Below are 16,045 nucleotides of genomic sequence, written 5' to 3' on the forward strand. Positions count from 1 at the left end.
TTTATTGACTAAGCATGTGAACGCATATACAGTAAAGATTCCTTCAAAGTCTTCACTATAAAAATTACATTAGTCTGGACAGACATGAATGTAAACTACAACTTCACTGGTTGACCGAGGCAGACAGCCATTAGGCTGCAATATATAGATATATATTATATATATATTATAATTACATTCATAAGATAAAAGAAGTAATAGAAATAGTGTCCACACGTTCCAGTCATATCAGTAATTGGGCAAACTTTCAGTCAGGTCCTCTCTTGAAGAATCAAAAACATGACGGCATGTTTCATATTGCATTTAATTTTTTTCTCATATTCAAATATACAAACCTTTTACAACTTTTACCTATAAAAAAAATAATTGATTGATGATTTCAAATCAAACAGCTCGTTTTTGTGTTTGGACACATAAACTACAAATATTAAGCTCATCTGGGATATACTCCAGTAATGCCTTTCTTAATGTTTTTTTCAGGCTGTAGTAATATTATGTAACATTTGGGCACAAAAACACACAGTAACAGCCCAAAACTAGATGCTAATATAGCAAATATTTCTACAGCCACAGTGAATTTCCCAGGAGAGCTGACATGAGCTGGGATGAAAGAGATCCAGACGGCCCAGAAAATCAGCATGCTGAAGGTGATGAGCTTGGCTTCATTGAATGTGTCGGGGAGCTTCCGTCCGAGGAACGCCAGCAGGAGGCAGACGAAGGCCAGCAGGCCAATGTAACCGAGGATCAGGTAGAATCCTGGAGGCCATGGCTCCTTACACTCCACAACAATCTAGTTATGTCCAAAAACACAATAATGCAGATCAATTAGCATAATACACAGAGAAAATCAATTTAGTATGATTATATATCGAGTCATTCTGATCTCAAAGACCAACATTAAAGCCCCTGTGTGTTGAATGGAAGCATTTCTGACTTTGGCAGCTGCTGATTTCAATATTAAAAAAACAACATATCAAAACATGGTTCTTACTTTTCCAGTTGAGGCTTGGTAGGTTGGGTTCCTGAATGGGAAGGGATGTGCACCCAATATACAGCCAGCACAGAGAAAAATCTGAGGGCAAGAAAGGAAGATAGAAAGTTCTTTAAAAAAAAACTAAACAAATACAGTGACATATTCATATTAAAATTATAAACAGTTCTATGGTCCCCCACCTGAGGAGCTGTGGTGCAGAGGATCAGCATCCTCTGTTGGGATGGACCAAACAGCTTCAGACCCCTGGAGCTAGGTACATTGGCACGAAACGCCAAGAGGACCACAATGGTCTTAACGAGGAGGCAAGACAGACAAAGGACAAAGCTGATCCCAAAAGCTGGCTGACGGAGCCTACATGTCCACACAGACGGCTGGCCAACGAACACCAGGGAACACAAGAAGCAGAGCTTGAGTGAGAAGAGAAGCAAGAAGCTTATTTCTGAGTTGTTGGCCTTGACAATGGGTGTAGAGCGAAAATGGTGAAAGACAATGGTGATGATGGTTGTCAGAATGACGCCCAGCAGGGTGAGTGCTACCAGGATGATGCCCATGGTGTCGTAGAAAGACAGGAATTCTTCCACCCCTGCGACACATTTCACCTTTTCTTTGTCTGACCAGTAGTAGTCAGGACATTTCGTGCACTCAGTGGAGCCTTTGGGAGAAAAACAAAGTAGATCAGCGCTGTGAAAACACTGAAACTTTTCTCTACGCACATCCACATTGATGACTCAAGTTGTGCAACATTTCTGTGGCTTTATTGGCCTTTAATGACCTACTTCTACTTGAAGGTAGAAAGGATATGACTAAATTAAACACGTATAGCCTACCAGTCTGATTGCTGATCTCTCCATCTGCACAGGGCAAACAATCAAAGCAGCAGCGGGGCTCTCCTGGACGTCTGGCCTGCCTACTGCCAGGAGGACATGCAGCGCTGCACTGAGACACAGGCACCTGAACAATGATCAGAGAAGAGCTGGCAATTATTTAGGAACAAGATTTTCTTTCTGCAGACTTAACAGAGTACAACAAAGAGTTTTTACAGGTTAAATAGGTAAATCGGTTAAAATATTATATATTCCCTAAAGAAATCATGTTTAAGGGGGATGTGAAATGACCCACCTGTGACTGTCCTTTTGTCCATACAATGGTGCTCTGCTTTATCTGCAGCTGTTGTCCCAGTGGAGCTGATCCATCATAACTTCCCACTTTAATAAATCTAAACACAGCATAAAAATCCTCAATACATGGGACAGTGTTGCACCATGGCTCAACTGGATGCTCAGATTGCCACAACAAATATAAAGAACAATTATTGATGATGATTATTTTAACAGATAGTTGAACTGCTGCATCTTGAAGGACAATTTTCCACCTGATTTCACCCTTGCTGTCCTTCTGCCAGTTGATGATGTCATAGAGAGGGACCGGCTCTCCGCTGGAGTCAAAATATACTTTCTCATCAAACTGGTTGGTGAAATTCACGGTCTTTAGATGATGCAGCAACTATATTAAAAGAAGAGAACAGAACAGAATGAGGGAAAAAAAGGAAAATGGAAGAAATCACATTCAGATTGATTTAGACATTTTGTAATTGTTTAAACCACCTGCTGAGAAGTAAATGATTTGTGTTTCTCACATATTCCCTTGTTAGGTCCTGAAAGATCACAGTTCAGTAAAGTGTGCAGAGCATGGGCGATGGCGTGCACAGCTTTATACACATTATAGGATATTCTGACCTGAGAAACATCAGCATAGCTGCTGTCAGTGTACCTCAGATCCTCTGAACCTGTGCATACAGGCTTTTCAAAAGCACCTTTATCATTTCCATCAGCTGACACCTTAGATAGGCTTTTTTGTCCTACAATAGGCCCGGCGAACGACCCAGAATTGTTTTGAGCGTCTGCTTTGTAACCAAAAGCATCCAAGCCTGTAAAGTTATTCACAGTACATGCTTCATTTTCTTTGGATTTGTCTCCTCCAAACTTGCAACCAAACTGCTCTTCCCAGAACATGTTGATAAACTCCATCCCTGGTTCGGGAGAGGGACGGACATTGAAAAGGAACTCTTTCAAGCCAGGGATCCTGACTCCGGGAAAGGAGAAGCCCAGCGTTCCCTCCAGGAGAGGGTGGAAGTGGGGCGTGGTCAGCAGGGTAGCGGTCACCCAGGCCTCACTGGCTACCCACTGTATCCCCGTCACATTTCTCTGAGCAAGCTGAAGAGCAGACATGAATAAATTAGATAATAACCATGAACACCAATTTACTACTTCACATATTGTTATTATAAATATAGACATCATGTAATATAATAGGCCTGTACATCAACTAAGGGGTTTACTTCGAAGAGCAGATCCAGCAGTTGTCCCTCTGTGGCAAAGACCACCACAACCTGTGCAGTTGAATTCTGCAGCCTGTCTGCCATTCCTTGTATCTCAGCCACTGTGGGTGATTTGGTGATAGTGAGATGAAATGCTACACATCCACCTTGTTGTCTAAACCGATTAGAGAATGCTTGGATGCCATAGTGACTGTAGTCATCCTGAAATATATACAGAAAAGTCGTGTTAATCATGTCGTTATGTTTTACTGACTAATTATAGAATAAAAAAAAAGGGTCATTATCTTACCGTGGTACCTATTGTTCCCACCCAGAGCCAACCTGAGAAAGTGACCAGCTGCACGAGACCTCTGACTTGAAAGAGATCACTCGGCACCGTTCGTAAGAATGATGGGTACATTTTCTTGTCACTAAGACAGGTACAAGTGGCAAAATAACTCACCTAGAAAGAGATAAACTTCATTTTTACCTCTACTGGGATAAAACAAAAGCTGTAAATAAAACATCATTGAACATTTTTAAACACTGTGTGAACATGAAGTATTGTACATGATCGTGCCTTTTTCTTCCTTTCTTACCAGTGGGATGTTGAGAGAGCCGAGAGTTTGAGCGACAGCTCTTGTAGGGGAAGAGGATGCCAGACCAATCACAGCAGGCACAGGGGAACCAGACAGACAAGTGGATGCATCAGACTGTGTTGACCTCATCTCCTTTGTTGCATTTTCCTTTATGTAATTTCCAGTATTTTCGACATTGGTATCATTCAGTATCCTTTGCTTTCTTTTTATTTCTACAGTCTTGATTCCAACACCGACATCCTTTGTCATATCTACCTTCATCATCATTTCTGTTTGTTCGACCTCACTCGTCACAACTTTGGATTGACTGACTAAAGGAAACAGAGCTTGCAGGCTGGTGTGGACGTGGTCACAGCTGTCCATGATCCGGTAGCCTAGTTTAACACCTGGTAACAGGCTTGAATTACGGTTAATTTCTTCCACTGCAAACACCATTGTCATCATCCAGCGGAAGGCTCTGTGGTCAAAGCTGCAGAAAATTAGGTTGAGTGCAGTTTTTGTAAGTCTTAAAGAGACAAACATCACAGTATCACAGAAATATAAATCGGGACATGTTGAGTAAGAGCTACTTGATATTATCTCAAAAAAAGAGGAGATTTTTGAATGTGGGGTGAAGAAAAACAAACCAAAATGAATACATCGCAGATATTAACAGTATCCTCACACTCACCCGCTGCAAGGTGTGATTTGGGGTTTGCTGTGGTAGATGTGCTGTGGTTCGGAGGCCACATAATGCAGAGGAAAAAACCCTCCGATCACAACATCTCCTTCCGCCTGCAGGGCTAAAGGCTCACTGTCTCCCAGTTTCCCACACTGAGACAAACTAGAATCAAAACCACTCACTCCCTCTGTCCCCCCATCGTTCACTCTGTCTGGAGTCTCTTCTTTTTCCACAACACCTCCCTCCACACTGAGGGCTTTTCTTTCATCTACAGCATAGAGAAAACCAGAGAAAACTAGAGAAAAAAAGCTGAAGAAGACACAAAGACCAGTCCCAACAAGGGTTGGCTGCATTGTCGATACTGACCCCATAAAGACTGTGTGTGGGCTGAAGATGGGGTTCTCCAGATTAATGAGGTGGACGGTTAAAAACTGTGATGCTCATTTCATCGGTCATACGCGTCATCATCAGATCAACCAATCAGTGAGAAGCACAGGAGAGAGGACACGACATTACACATGAACTAGTAGTAATAAAACTGAAAAAAGTTTGATGGACTTTTTTGTCTTACTAGACATGACAGAAATTAAAGATTTAAAAAAAAAACCGATATTTTAAGAAATAAAAAGAAAAATAATGCGCAGGGTTTCATTTGGTTGGTTCTAAGTTTGAGATTGTTGGATTATACAAATACAACAATCTAATGAACAATTTGCATGAAGTGGTGCTGAAAAATTATTCTTACAGTGAATACTGTTTCTAAAAAACAAAGAAAAAAATTGGTTGCTGCCACCTTCTGGATATCATGTAATGTAACACATTATACAAGTTGCATAATTTACATCTACTGATTGACAGTTGTGCATTGTTGATGTTTTGGTTGTTCTGCAAATATGAAATAGTCATCAATTTCATCTTAACTAAACTTGTAAAGTCAATGTGCTTGACCCATTTGAAATGTGAACAAGAGGATGAAGGAAGTCTTTTTATTGATTTCATACCATTACAAATCAATCCATTGATAGCTGGTAAAAAAAAAAAAAATCATAAAAGAGTATATAAATAAACAGCATCTTCAACAGTGGTACTAAAATGTTGAAAAAGAACAGAGAAACATTGTTGTTATCAATTTTGAGTTTTTTTAATTCATTCTATCTGTTCAGCAAATAAAATAAAATAAGGCAAAAACATTCAAATCTGTTCATAAATTGACATGTAAATAAGAAAATATTCAACATTAAATTAAGAGTTATAAATGAATAACGTTGCTGACTGCATTAAATTTGCATAGTTGCTGCTTCCTTCTCAACTAGTTCAAAACCTTTAATATACTAGCATTGATTTTTGCTCATCATATATTTCTTGGTGTTCTTCTCTGGCTTAAACAATATGATAAAACACTTTGGTGCAAATATACACAGAATTAGTCCAAAACTGGAGGCCAGAATAGCAAATATCTCCACAGCTACAGTGAACTTCCCGGGAGAGCTGACATACGCTGGGATAAAGGTGATCCAGACTGCACAGAATATCAGCATGCTGAAGGTGATGAGCTTGGCTTCGTTAAAACTGTCAGGTAGTTTCCTAGCTAGGACAGCTAACACAAAACAAAAGACAGCCAAGAGGCCTATGTACCCGAGCACAGCCCAGAAACCGACAGCAGAGCCTAATGCACACTCCAGGATGATTTTATCCTTGTACACGGTTAGATTTTTCATTGGGAAGGGGGGGCTGAGTACCAACCAAATAGTACATATTAATACTTGAATAAACGTGAAAGACACTACGGTCATTCTTTGCTGTGGGGGACCAAACCATTTCATGACGTTACTACCCGGAAGCGTAGCTTTGAAGGCCATTAAAACCACCATCGTTTTCCCCAGAACACAAGAGATACAGAGAACAAAGGTGATGCCGAACGCTGTGTGTCGCAGCATGCAGGACCACTCAGAGGGCCGACCGATGAAGGTTAATGAACATAAGAAACAGAGAGTGAGGGAGAGGAGCAGGAGGAAGCTCAGCTCGGAGTTGTTGGCCCTGACGATCGGAGATGTCCTGTGATGAAAGAAGACAGACGCTGTTGTGATGGCCAGAAGGGCACCGCCAACGGAGAATGCACTCAGAATTATTCCTAGGACGTCGTCAAAGGAAAGAAACTCTACAGGCTTGGGGAAACAAGCATCTCTCTTGGCATTAGGCCAGAATTCCTCACGGCAAGGGAAACAATCAGGGGAGTCTGGAAAAAGGAATCAGAAAGGGCTTTTAGCAGTCATAATAATATCTTTGATACTAACATCTTTATTCATATAGTGCTGATAAAGCGCTTTCAATAAAAAGCATGTCTGAAATGGTGAGTTTTTGAGAGTGACTTAATAGAAGACAGTCTGTTAGCTTCCCTAATGTCCTTTGGTAGGTCATTCTACAGCTGTATAGATAGTCTGTCTGTCTGTCTGTCTGTCTATCTATCTATCTATCTATCTATCTATCTATCTATCTATCTATCTATCTATCTATTTATTATCTATCTTTCCATCTATAGGTCTGGCTGCGGCCTTTTCAATACATTTTAAGATTGTCATATGTTCAATGTTGCAGATATGTACAGGAAAAGATTTCATTTGCGTGGAAAAGCATTTTATTTTACCTGTAGCATTACTAATCTCTCCCTGAGGACATGGCACACAGTCATAGCAGCAGATAGGTTTTCCTTTCTGCAGCACTTTACGAGATCCTGGGGGACAACTGTTCGTGCACATTGACACCGGCACCTGTCAAAGAGATACAGGAAAGATCATCGTATATTCTTGCAACCCAGTTGTTATGATTAAGTTCACCTGTTGTCATTTGGCTCATTACTTGCGTGCCACCCTCCAGCCAGGTTAGGTTCCTGTTGATACGGAACTCCTGACCCACCGGCAGAGATGCATCGTAGTACCCCACGGTTACCAACTCAATGATGCCCGTCTCACTTTTCTGCCAGTTAACGAGCTCGTAAAAAGCCACGGGATCCCCGTTAGCATCAAATGAGACATCATAACTATTCTGAGAGAAATTGACTTTCTTTAGCTGAGTGAAAACCTGTGAGGATGAAGTAAAGTAGACAGAAAGGGAAGGGAGACAAAGGATGTAATGTAAAATCAAATGAATGTTTTGTTTCATTGACAGTACATTAAAGACACTGGGACATACTTATTTACTTTGACTGACCTGCTCGGACTCTAACCCGCTGAGTTTGTCACAGTGAGTTGTGAAATTAGTTTCCTGACACACGGCATTATGAATGGCGTGTGCTATTGCGTAAACAGCCTTGTACACCATGTTAGTAATTCTGAGCTGAGATGTGTCCGTGTACGGGCTCTGAAGCTTCTGCATGTCTTCACTTCCGTCACACACACGCTTGTCTGCAGCATTACCTAAAAAAAACACACACACAGAGACGGAGATGTTTTAATCCATGAAAGCTGATTACACTGTCCTTTTTTCTACCATTATCTCAGGATAACACAAATCACATATAAAACAATTACTCATATTTATAAGTGGGTGCAAAAAAACATTTCCACAACTTCAATCACCAACTGACTTTCCTTGTTTTAAAAATAACTAAAAGAAATCACTGATTGTACTATATTGATTTATATTCATACCATATGTTCATAGCCTGATCAGATGTACATTTCCTGTAACTGATACATGCTCGTAAGTACAGTTTCAAGAATTCATTTGGTGAATAGGTGACTGTCTATACACTGTGTTGACATTGTGAGACTGCTGCAGTTAAGTTCAAACTAAATCGTATTAATTCTACCTGAAATATCCTCCTATTGAATGAGAATATTTGCAGAGATGCACCTTACATCCACCTCTCCTTTCAAACAACAACTAAATAAACAGGAGCCTATTGTGAGTGGTTACTTTTCATCACAAACTCGAGACAACTCTCACTTTCTCCCAGTCTGCAGTTGAACGCATCCTCCCAAAACTCAGTGAGCACTGGCGAAGCAGCCACTTCAGAGGGGGACAGATCCAGCAGGAAGTCCCTCAGACCTGGGATGACAGATTGCTGAATGCCAATTCCGACGGCCCCGGCAAAGAAACCGAACCTCAGCATGTTCGGGTCGGTCACCCAGGACTCGCTGCCTATCCACTGGCGAGGTGGAAAAGGCTCTCGTGACAGCTCCTCCAGCAGGATCCTCATGTCTCCAGAAGCAACAAATGCAACAACAACCACAGCTGTTGACCTGGAGAGACATTATATTGCATTTTAGGATGCTGACATACACATCAAACTTTCTGCAATATCAAAACAACTATGAGATGTATGTGTTTGTCAAAATAACGAATAAAATAATGTCCACACAAACAAACTGAGTGATGTAGGAACCTGCGGATGACATCAGCTACTCTCTGGATCCTGCTCCGAGGGTGGGTCCGGTAGAAAGATTCAGAGTACTCCACACAGATCCCCTCTTGGTGCGCTGCGTCCAGAAAAGACGCCATGCCATTGTTCCCATAGTCCGAATCTGAGCGGACAGCACCTATCCAAGACCAGCCGAAGTGTTTCAGCAGCCTGGCGAGCGCGTCCGCTTGGAACTGGTCGCTGGGGATTGTTCTGAAGAAACTCGGGTACTGCTGCTTATCGGACAAGCATGCACAAGTGGCAAAGTGGCTCACCTAAAGCAAAACATGACCGTATAAGTCTTTGAGAGCAAGAATTAAAAAATATTACCACAGTCATGTTTTTAACACGCAGAATGCCAGAAATTAAAAGTATTTACTTGAGGAATGTTAAAGGACCCGATGACGCGTGACATGCTGATGGATGGCGAGGACCCGGACTCCCCGACGATAGCCATCACCGTACCGGATTGGGAGCACTCGTCGCCGGGGTGGAACACGGGGTCCAGGCCGTTTGAAAGCTGAAACGCCACGTGCACCGCCACGGGCACTGCGGCGCACGAGTCGTGGATCTGATACCCGAGTCTGATACCCGGCAGTAGCTCCGTACTGTTGTTAATCTCGTCGATGGCAAAGACCATTGCGCGTGAGAAGCGCAGTTCACGGGAGACAATGCTGCACACAGACACTCGTATCACCGTTGACATTTACATACAATAACACAAAAAAACACTGTCAGGGAAATCCACAATTATAGAAAGTGGACAATGCACTCCAGAAAATAAAGGGCTGCTTCACCAATTAATTTAAATGTCAGTCCAAATTCACACAAATGTGATAAATAGATTAGCAGTAGTATGTTCAATCCAATGTCTGCATTTGTTGTCCTGTTTAATGTTTATAAATCAATTGCTGAATAAGTTATATTTCAAGTTAAAATACACAAAAGTTCCTTTTTTTTCATATACAGCCTACATAACACAACATAACATAACAATATAATATAATATACTACACAAACGTTTTCCAACATGGTAAACTGCATAAATCAAAACATTTGTATTCCAACAATCTTACATCCTTTTATCCCCCCAGATCTCTCTCTTACTGACCTCCCTGTGCACCTTAGTGGCTCAGGCATGATGGTATAGTTTTGCTTCACTGTGTGCATGTAGTAGTGTATGGCAAAAACACCACCAATAACGTAATCACCATCCATTGAAAATGCAGGTAGTCGAGTGGAACTCTGCAACTTGCATTTCACAGTCCCTTGTTTCAGACCATCCAGAGACCCACCCAATTCAACAGCTGAGTTCAGCTCAAACAAACACAGAGCCAATCTCAGGCCAAACAGGAGAGCTGAGATCTCCATCCCTCAACCGCCTGTATGTGGGCGTATGTGTGTTTTTCCTGGTTTATAAAGGTCAACACAAAACTGTCTACTGCACGTCAGCATACTATATACATCAGAGAGTTGATGCCCGTACCCAGCGAGGTCTTTGATGACATGTTTGTACAATGCAATTAGAACTTTATGTCCCTGTTTCCTTTCTCCTCTTGTGAAGTTACCACTATAAACAATAAATATTTCCATATGCTTCCACCTTTGACTTGATTTATCAAATGTTATACTTAAGTCTTATAAATTCACCTTTAATTGGTTGTTATTATGACTAGTAAATCACAAGATTTATTGTTTATCTTCGATAGACCAGTGATGCCAAATATTACCTGTGTTTCTGCCATGGTGGGCATGTGCTTTTTGTCTACATCACCTGGGCACCAAGAAAGGAATGATTCCTGTATACAAATACGATGATAAAATGGTACCTGTTTCATTGCTGAACTTTCCTTCAGAACAAGGGACACAGTCAAAACAGCACACAGGTTGTCCCTTTTTTCTGGCAGTGCGGGTACCTGGACGACAGCTCTCACTGCACACTGAGCACGGTGGCTGTAGGCATACAAAGGTTTATGTCACATTTATTATGCTGTTTTTGCATGTGATATAGAAGTTGGGGTTAAACAATTAATAGGAGTAACCTGTTTGGGTTCAAAGTTCCAGAAGATTTTGTGTTCATCAAGTGTGAGCTCTTCAGCTTTGGAGGCTGACCTCTTGACCTCACCCACATTCTGAACTTTAGTTCTTCCATGTGTAGGCACATTTTATTTTGAATGTTAAGAAAACATGTGCCCTGCCTCCAAAGCTTGCTCTCATAGGATGTGTGAAGGATAAAACTCTAATGGAAAGCACATAATCATGATGACATAGCCTTGCATATAAAATGAGGTAACCTTGAATGAATGATAAAAACAGGTGAGGGAGGAGGACAGTTATGAGGACTTTACGTGATGTAGATTTGATCTTGAGTGTTTCTTTTGTGTGCTCCCTGTCATCTTCTCTTGCTTCATTTTGTAAACTACGGAGCAAGTTTCATCTTAATGAAGTGCACAAGCCTGGTGAGGTTGTTCTGGGTGGGCTTTTTGAGGTCCACTACACGTCTGTTTTTCCTGAGCGGACGTTTACTTCTGAGCCACAACAGCCCCGCTGCAAAGGGTAAGGCTCTCACACATGCAGCAGATTGCATGAATCTGTGTAAATTATTCACAGGTCTGTTCTGAGGATGTAGAAGAGAATGGCATTGCATTTCATTGTATGATCGCACAAATTCTTATGAAATATTATGCCTCATAACTATTTTAGCAATACTTTTGAAGTATTAAAATAAAACTGTAAAATGTACATTACTGTAAGAATAGTTTGAAATATGATGAACATAGGTTTGTTTTTCTTTGTAAATATCCATATCTACTCAAACATATATACTCACTCACACAGTGATATATTAACTTTTGGTGTTTAATCTTTACATTTTGTGTGTTAGCTTTGACACTCTAGGGTTCAGACACGCCATGACCATGGCCTTTGCTATTGATGAGATCAACAAGAACTCCAAGCTGCTGCCTAATGTGACTCTGGGATACAGTCTGTATGACAACTGTGGTGCCCTTGTCGTTGGATTCAGTGGTGCATTATCACTGGCCAGTGGTCGAGAGGAGCAGTTTCTGCTTCAGGAGAGCTGTTCAGGGACCCCTCCAGTCCTGGGGATCGTGGGTGACTCCTACTCAACATTTTCTATTGCCTCCTCCAATGTGCTAAGTTTATTCAAAATGCCTATGGTAAGTTTCTTAAACCTTTTGTCTTGTATATTTATTTTATTCATTTTGAAAAGTGATGTGTTGATGTAATATATATAAATAAATTCTGACTGGTGTTCATCCTGTATGTTTCTGTACAGGTGAGTTATTTTGCCACATGTTCCTGCCTGAGTGATCGCCAGCGGTTTCCAACCTTCTTCAGAACAATCCCAAGCGATGCTTTCCAGGTGAAACACTGTTACTAAGTTGACAACTGCAAAATCTGTGTAATTAAGTTAATACAGCAAGCTTGTAAAAACTGTCCCTGATGACACAGAAATGTTGTTTCTGATATTAATGTTAATAATTAACACAGATTTCATTGTAAAAAAAATATATGAATAATTTGAGTAATATGGGGTTACAATAATTAAAGTTAGTTGTGTGTCTTTTTTTAAAATAATATCCTACTCTGCGCACTAATCCCTTCACCCTAATATATCCTCTTAGGTGCGTGCTATGATTCAGATTCTAAAACACTTTGGCTGGACGTGGGTCGGCCTGCTGGTCAGTGACGATGACTACGGACTCCATGTTGCCCAGTCCTTCCAGTCTGACCTGGCTCAGTCTGGGGGAGGTTGTCTGGCCTACGTGGAGGTTTTGCCCTGGGACAGTGACCTTAATGAACTCAGGAGGATTGTACATTTGATAAAGACATCAACCGCTCGTGTGGTCATAGTGTTTGCTCACGAGATCCATATGATTCATCTAATGGAAGAGGTTAGTATTTTAAAATACATAACTCTGTTTATTTTATTGATATTTTGTACATTGAATTTCACTGATCAGAAATATCATGAGTTTTAAGCACAACCATTTTCTGCAACAACAGATTTGGTTCTTTTGTGATGATCATCACATGAAATGCAAAATGTTTGATATTGTATCTCTGTATATGTATCAATGTCTCCATCAGTGTACAGGAATGAAAGGAATGTTTTTTAAATATGAAATAAATGATGAAATTATTACCATATTTGGATTATATTGGTTATGAGACAAATTGAATCTTCAGGTTTAGTTTTAGTTTTACATTATGAGCAGGGTTAAACCACCCATTATAAACAAAAAACAGCAGTTCTAGTTGGACTTGCTTCATTGTAATTGCTCAGTTATTACACGTAGATCATAGAACTTCTGTAATGTTGTGTCATGCAAAAAGCTTATCATATTTCGTTCTTTCTTTAACTATATTAAAAAACATGTTTTTCCTAATCACAGAAATGTTTTTGACAAGTCAATATTTGCTCTAAACTACACTTTGTCAACAGAAGTTTGGAAAACATTTTTTTTTTTATAATGCAATACACAGGTGATGAACCAGAATGTGACAGGCCTGCAGTGGATGGCCAGTGAAGCCTGGACATCAGCTGCAGTGCTGCAGACACCTCGCCTCATGCCGTACCTGGGTGGCACACTGGGCATCGCCATCCGTCGAGGAGAAATACCAGGGCTCAGGGACTTCCTGCTACAAATACGTCCTGACAAAAAGGAAAACTATGGAAATAACATGGTGAGAGTTTAACCTTACAGTCTGATTTTAAATAAAATCAATGATACATAAAATCATATAATAATTGAATGTAATATTTTCTGTGAATGTTCCAGGTGAGACAGTTTTGGGAACACACATTTCAGTGTGGATTTGATCCAGCAGGTTGGGTGGAAGCTGGTGGAGCACTGTGCACTGGAGAAGAAAATCTAGAGACTGTGGAGACAGAGTTCTTGGATCTTTCTAACCTCAGGCCTGAATATAATGTGTACAAGGCTGTGTACGCTCTGGCGTATGCCCTGGATGACATGCTGCAGTGTGAGCCAGGGAGGGGGCCTTTCAGTGGGCACAGCTGTGCCACTGTGCAAACACTGGAGCCCTGGCAGGTGTGATATCATTTTACACTCCCGCTGTTTATATGACAAAACTCTGTACTCTGAGGACAGAAACAAGAAATGGAGGTCATAGTCAATGATATCATTTTGTAGATATTTACAATACACACCATTTTAAACCCATTCACATCTCATTTTCAGTGTGCAGTCAAAGTGAGACCTTAACTTAAAAGAAAAAAAAAAATCATGATTTTGTTCATTTAAACAGTTGGATTAATCACTGTTTGGATGGAGTCTGTCACACTCAAGTTTTATTTTTTTCTATTTCCATTTGCAGCTTGTACATTATTTACAAAAGATCAACTTCACCACTCCATTTGGTGATGAAGTGTCCTTTGATGAGAATGGTGATGCCTTACCAATATATGATGTCATGAACTGGCTGTGGCTCCCTGATGGAAGAACTAAAGTTCAGAATGTGGGTGAGGTCAAGAGGTCAGCCTCCAAAGCTGAAGAGCTCACACTTGATGAACACAAAATCTTCTGGAACTTTGAGTCAAAAGAGGTGATTTCTAACTGTTCAGACATCTTTTTATGAAAGTAGATTTCAGCAGTATATAACAAATTGAAAACAGATGTATTTTCTTACAGCCTCCCCAGTCAGTGTGCAGTGAGAGCTGTCCTCCAGGTACTCGAATGGCCAGAAAAAAGAGTCAACCTGAGTGCTGCTTTGACTGCATCCCCTGTTCTGAGGGAAAGATCAGCAATAAGACTGGTGGGTGTTCATATTTAAATACTTTTTTATTTTACTTTGGAGTAGCATATACAGAATGTGTCTATCTTTCCCTCTTTGTCAGACTCCATGGAGTGCATCAGTTGTCCAGAGGACTTCTGGTCCAGCCCCCAGCGGGACCACTGTGTTCCTAAGAAAACAGAGTTCCTCTCCTACCATGAACCTCTGGGTATCTGCTTGACAGCCGCTTCGTTACTGGGCACATTTATCTGTGTTGTTGTTCTAGGGATCTTTTACTGTCATCGCAGCACACCCATGGTACGAGCCAACAATTCAGAGTTGAGCTTCCTGCTTTTGGTGTCCCTTAAACTGTGCTTCCTGTGTTCACTGCTGTTCATCGGACGACCCAGACTGTGGACATGTCAACTGAGACATGCAGCATTTGGCATCAGCTTTGTGCTTTGTGTCTCATGTATCCTGGTGAAAACAATAGTGGTTCTGGCTGTGTTTAAGGCCTCCAAGCCAGGAGGGGGAGCTAATCTCAAGTGGTTTGGAGCTGTGCAGCAGAGAGGAACAGTTCTAGCTCTCACTTGCGTTCAGGCTGCAATCTGCACTGTTTGGCTTGTGTCTTCCTCTCCATCTCCTCATAAGAACACTCAGTACCACAATGACATGATAGTGTATGAGTGTGTAGTTGGGTCCACCATTGGTTTTGCAGTGTTACTGGGTTACATTGGCTTACTGGCCTTCCTCAGCTTCCTGCTAGCATTTCTGGCGAGGAATCTTCCAGACAACTTCAATGAGGCCAAGCTCATCACTTTCAGCATGCTGATCTTCTGTGCTGTGTGGGTGGCCTTTGTTCCTGCTTATGTCAACTCTCCAGGCAAATATGCAGATGCAGTGGAGGTGTTTGCCATCCTGGCCTCCAGTTTTGGCCTCTTGGTGGCACTGTTTGGACCCAAATGTTACATAATCCTGCTGAGACCAGAGAGGAACACCAAGAAAGCCATCATGGGTCGAGGCACCAAAGTATTTGTTTTTCAAATGCAATCATTGGCTTTGTGACTTCGTGGTTAGAGTTAACCTTATCCCCAATTCAATTGTAGATCCCTTTCTCTGAATGAATTATGCACACAACTTGAATTCTTCCAGAACAATTGCAAGCACATGTATTTGGCCATTCTGGAGCTCATTCAGACTTGAAGAAAGCCTCACTAGTTTATTTAATAGCACCAAATTCAAAATGAGCTTCTCTCTGAACTGAGACCTTCTTTTTTTTTTTTTTTTTTTTAATAAATAAAATATATTCAGACTGGCC

General features: G+C 41.1%; 3 protein-coding genes across 3 annotated transcripts; 1 reads left to right on the forward strand and 2 right to left on the reverse strand.

The window, feature by feature from the left end:
• Nucleotides 1-414: 414 nt before the first annotated feature.
• olfcu1 (olfactory receptor C family, u1) lies at nt 415-4,354 on the reverse strand. The gene is made up of 12 exons (XM_069712951.1): nt 4,193-4,354; nt 3,911-4,039; nt 3,622-3,774; nt 3,333-3,533; nt 2,938-3,108; nt 2,599-2,793; nt 2,367-2,497; nt 2,114-2,210; nt 1,822-1,945; nt 1,174-1,646; nt 992-1,072; nt 415-790 (listed from the first exon to the last, which is right to left on the reverse strand). The coding sequence occupies exons 1-12, from the start codon at nt 4,352-4,354 to the stop codon at nt 434-436; spliced, it is 2,274 nt and encodes a 757-aa protein (XP_069569052.1). The 3' UTR covers nt 415-433.
• A 1,174-nt stretch (nt 4,355-5,528) lies between these two features.
• LOC138629329 (extracellular calcium-sensing receptor-like) lies at nt 5,529-9,643 on the reverse strand. Its single transcript, XM_069712950.1, has 7 exons — nt 9,350-9,643; nt 8,956-9,245; nt 8,517-8,812; nt 7,779-7,984; nt 7,428-7,649; nt 7,216-7,339; nt 5,529-6,807 (listed from the first exon to the last, which is right to left on the reverse strand). Exons 1-7 carry the CDS (start codon nt 9,608-9,610, stop codon nt 5,903-5,905), a joined length of 2,304 nt encoding a protein of 767 aa, XP_069569051.1. The 5' UTR covers nt 9,611-9,643; the 3' UTR covers nt 5,529-5,902.
• Nucleotides 9,644-11,873: 2,230 nt separating this feature from the next.
• Nucleotides 11,874-15,792, forward strand: olfcq20 (olfactory receptor C family, q20). Its single transcript, XM_069712962.1, has 8 exons — nt 11,874-12,149; nt 12,269-12,355; nt 12,618-12,887; nt 13,480-13,680; nt 13,776-14,045; nt 14,332-14,559; nt 14,646-14,769; nt 14,852-15,792. Exons 1-8 carry the CDS (start codon nt 11,883-11,885, stop codon nt 15,790-15,792), a joined length of 2,388 nt encoding a protein of 795 aa, XP_069569063.1. The 5' UTR covers nt 11,874-11,882.
• The last annotated feature ends 253 nt before the right edge of the window (nt 15,793-16,045 follow it).

This window comes from Brachyistius frenatus, unplaced genomic scaffold, assembly GCF_029030835.1.
Source record: "Brachyistius frenatus isolate BFR_SWC_R1_liver_20210118 unplaced genomic scaffold, ASM2903083v1 Contig_114, whole genome shotgun sequence".
In the NCBI taxonomy this organism is placed as follows: domain Eukaryota; kingdom Metazoa; phylum Chordata; class Actinopteri; family Embiotocidae; genus Brachyistius; species Brachyistius frenatus.

Excerpts from the sequence above, each read along its gene's own strand:
- olfcu1 (XM_069712951.1), bottom strand. The coding sequence starts at position 4,354 with ATGATGACAATGGTGTTTGCAGTGGAAGAAATTAACCGTAATTCAAGC. Across the intron at positions 3,775-3,910 it reads GCTCTCTCAACATCCCACTG|GTGAGTTATTTTGCCACTTG; the intron begins GTAAGAAAGGAA and ends ATCTCTTTCTAG. Across the intron at positions 3,534-3,621 it reads TGGGAACAATAGGTACCACG|GATGACTACAGTCACTATGG; the intron begins GTAAGATAATGA and ends TATATATTTCAG.
- olfcq20 (XM_069712962.1), top strand. The coding sequence starts at position 11,883 with ATGACCATGGCCTTTGCTATTGATGAGATCAACAAGAACTCCAAGCTG. Across the intron at positions 12,888-13,479 it reads TGATTCATCTAATGGAAGAG|GTGATGAACCAGAATGTGAC; the intron begins GTTAGTATTTTA and ends TGCAATACACAG. Across the intron at positions 13,681-13,775 it reads AAAACTATGGAAATAACATG|GTGAGACAGTTTTGGGAACA; the intron begins GTGAGAGTTTAA and ends TGAATGTTCCAG.
- LOC138629329 (XM_069712950.1), bottom strand. The coding sequence starts at position 9,610 with ATGGTCTTTGCCATCGACGAGATTAACAACAGTACGGAGCTACTGCCG. Across the intron at positions 7,650-7,778 it reads GCGGGTTAGAGTCCGAGCAG|GTTTTCACTCAGCTAAAGAA; the intron begins GTCAGTCAAAGT and ends TCATCCTCACAG. Across the intron at positions 7,340-7,427 it reads GGCTGGAGGGTGGCACGCAA|GTGCCGGTGTCAATGTGCAC; the intron begins GTAATGAGCCAA and ends TCTCTTTGACAG.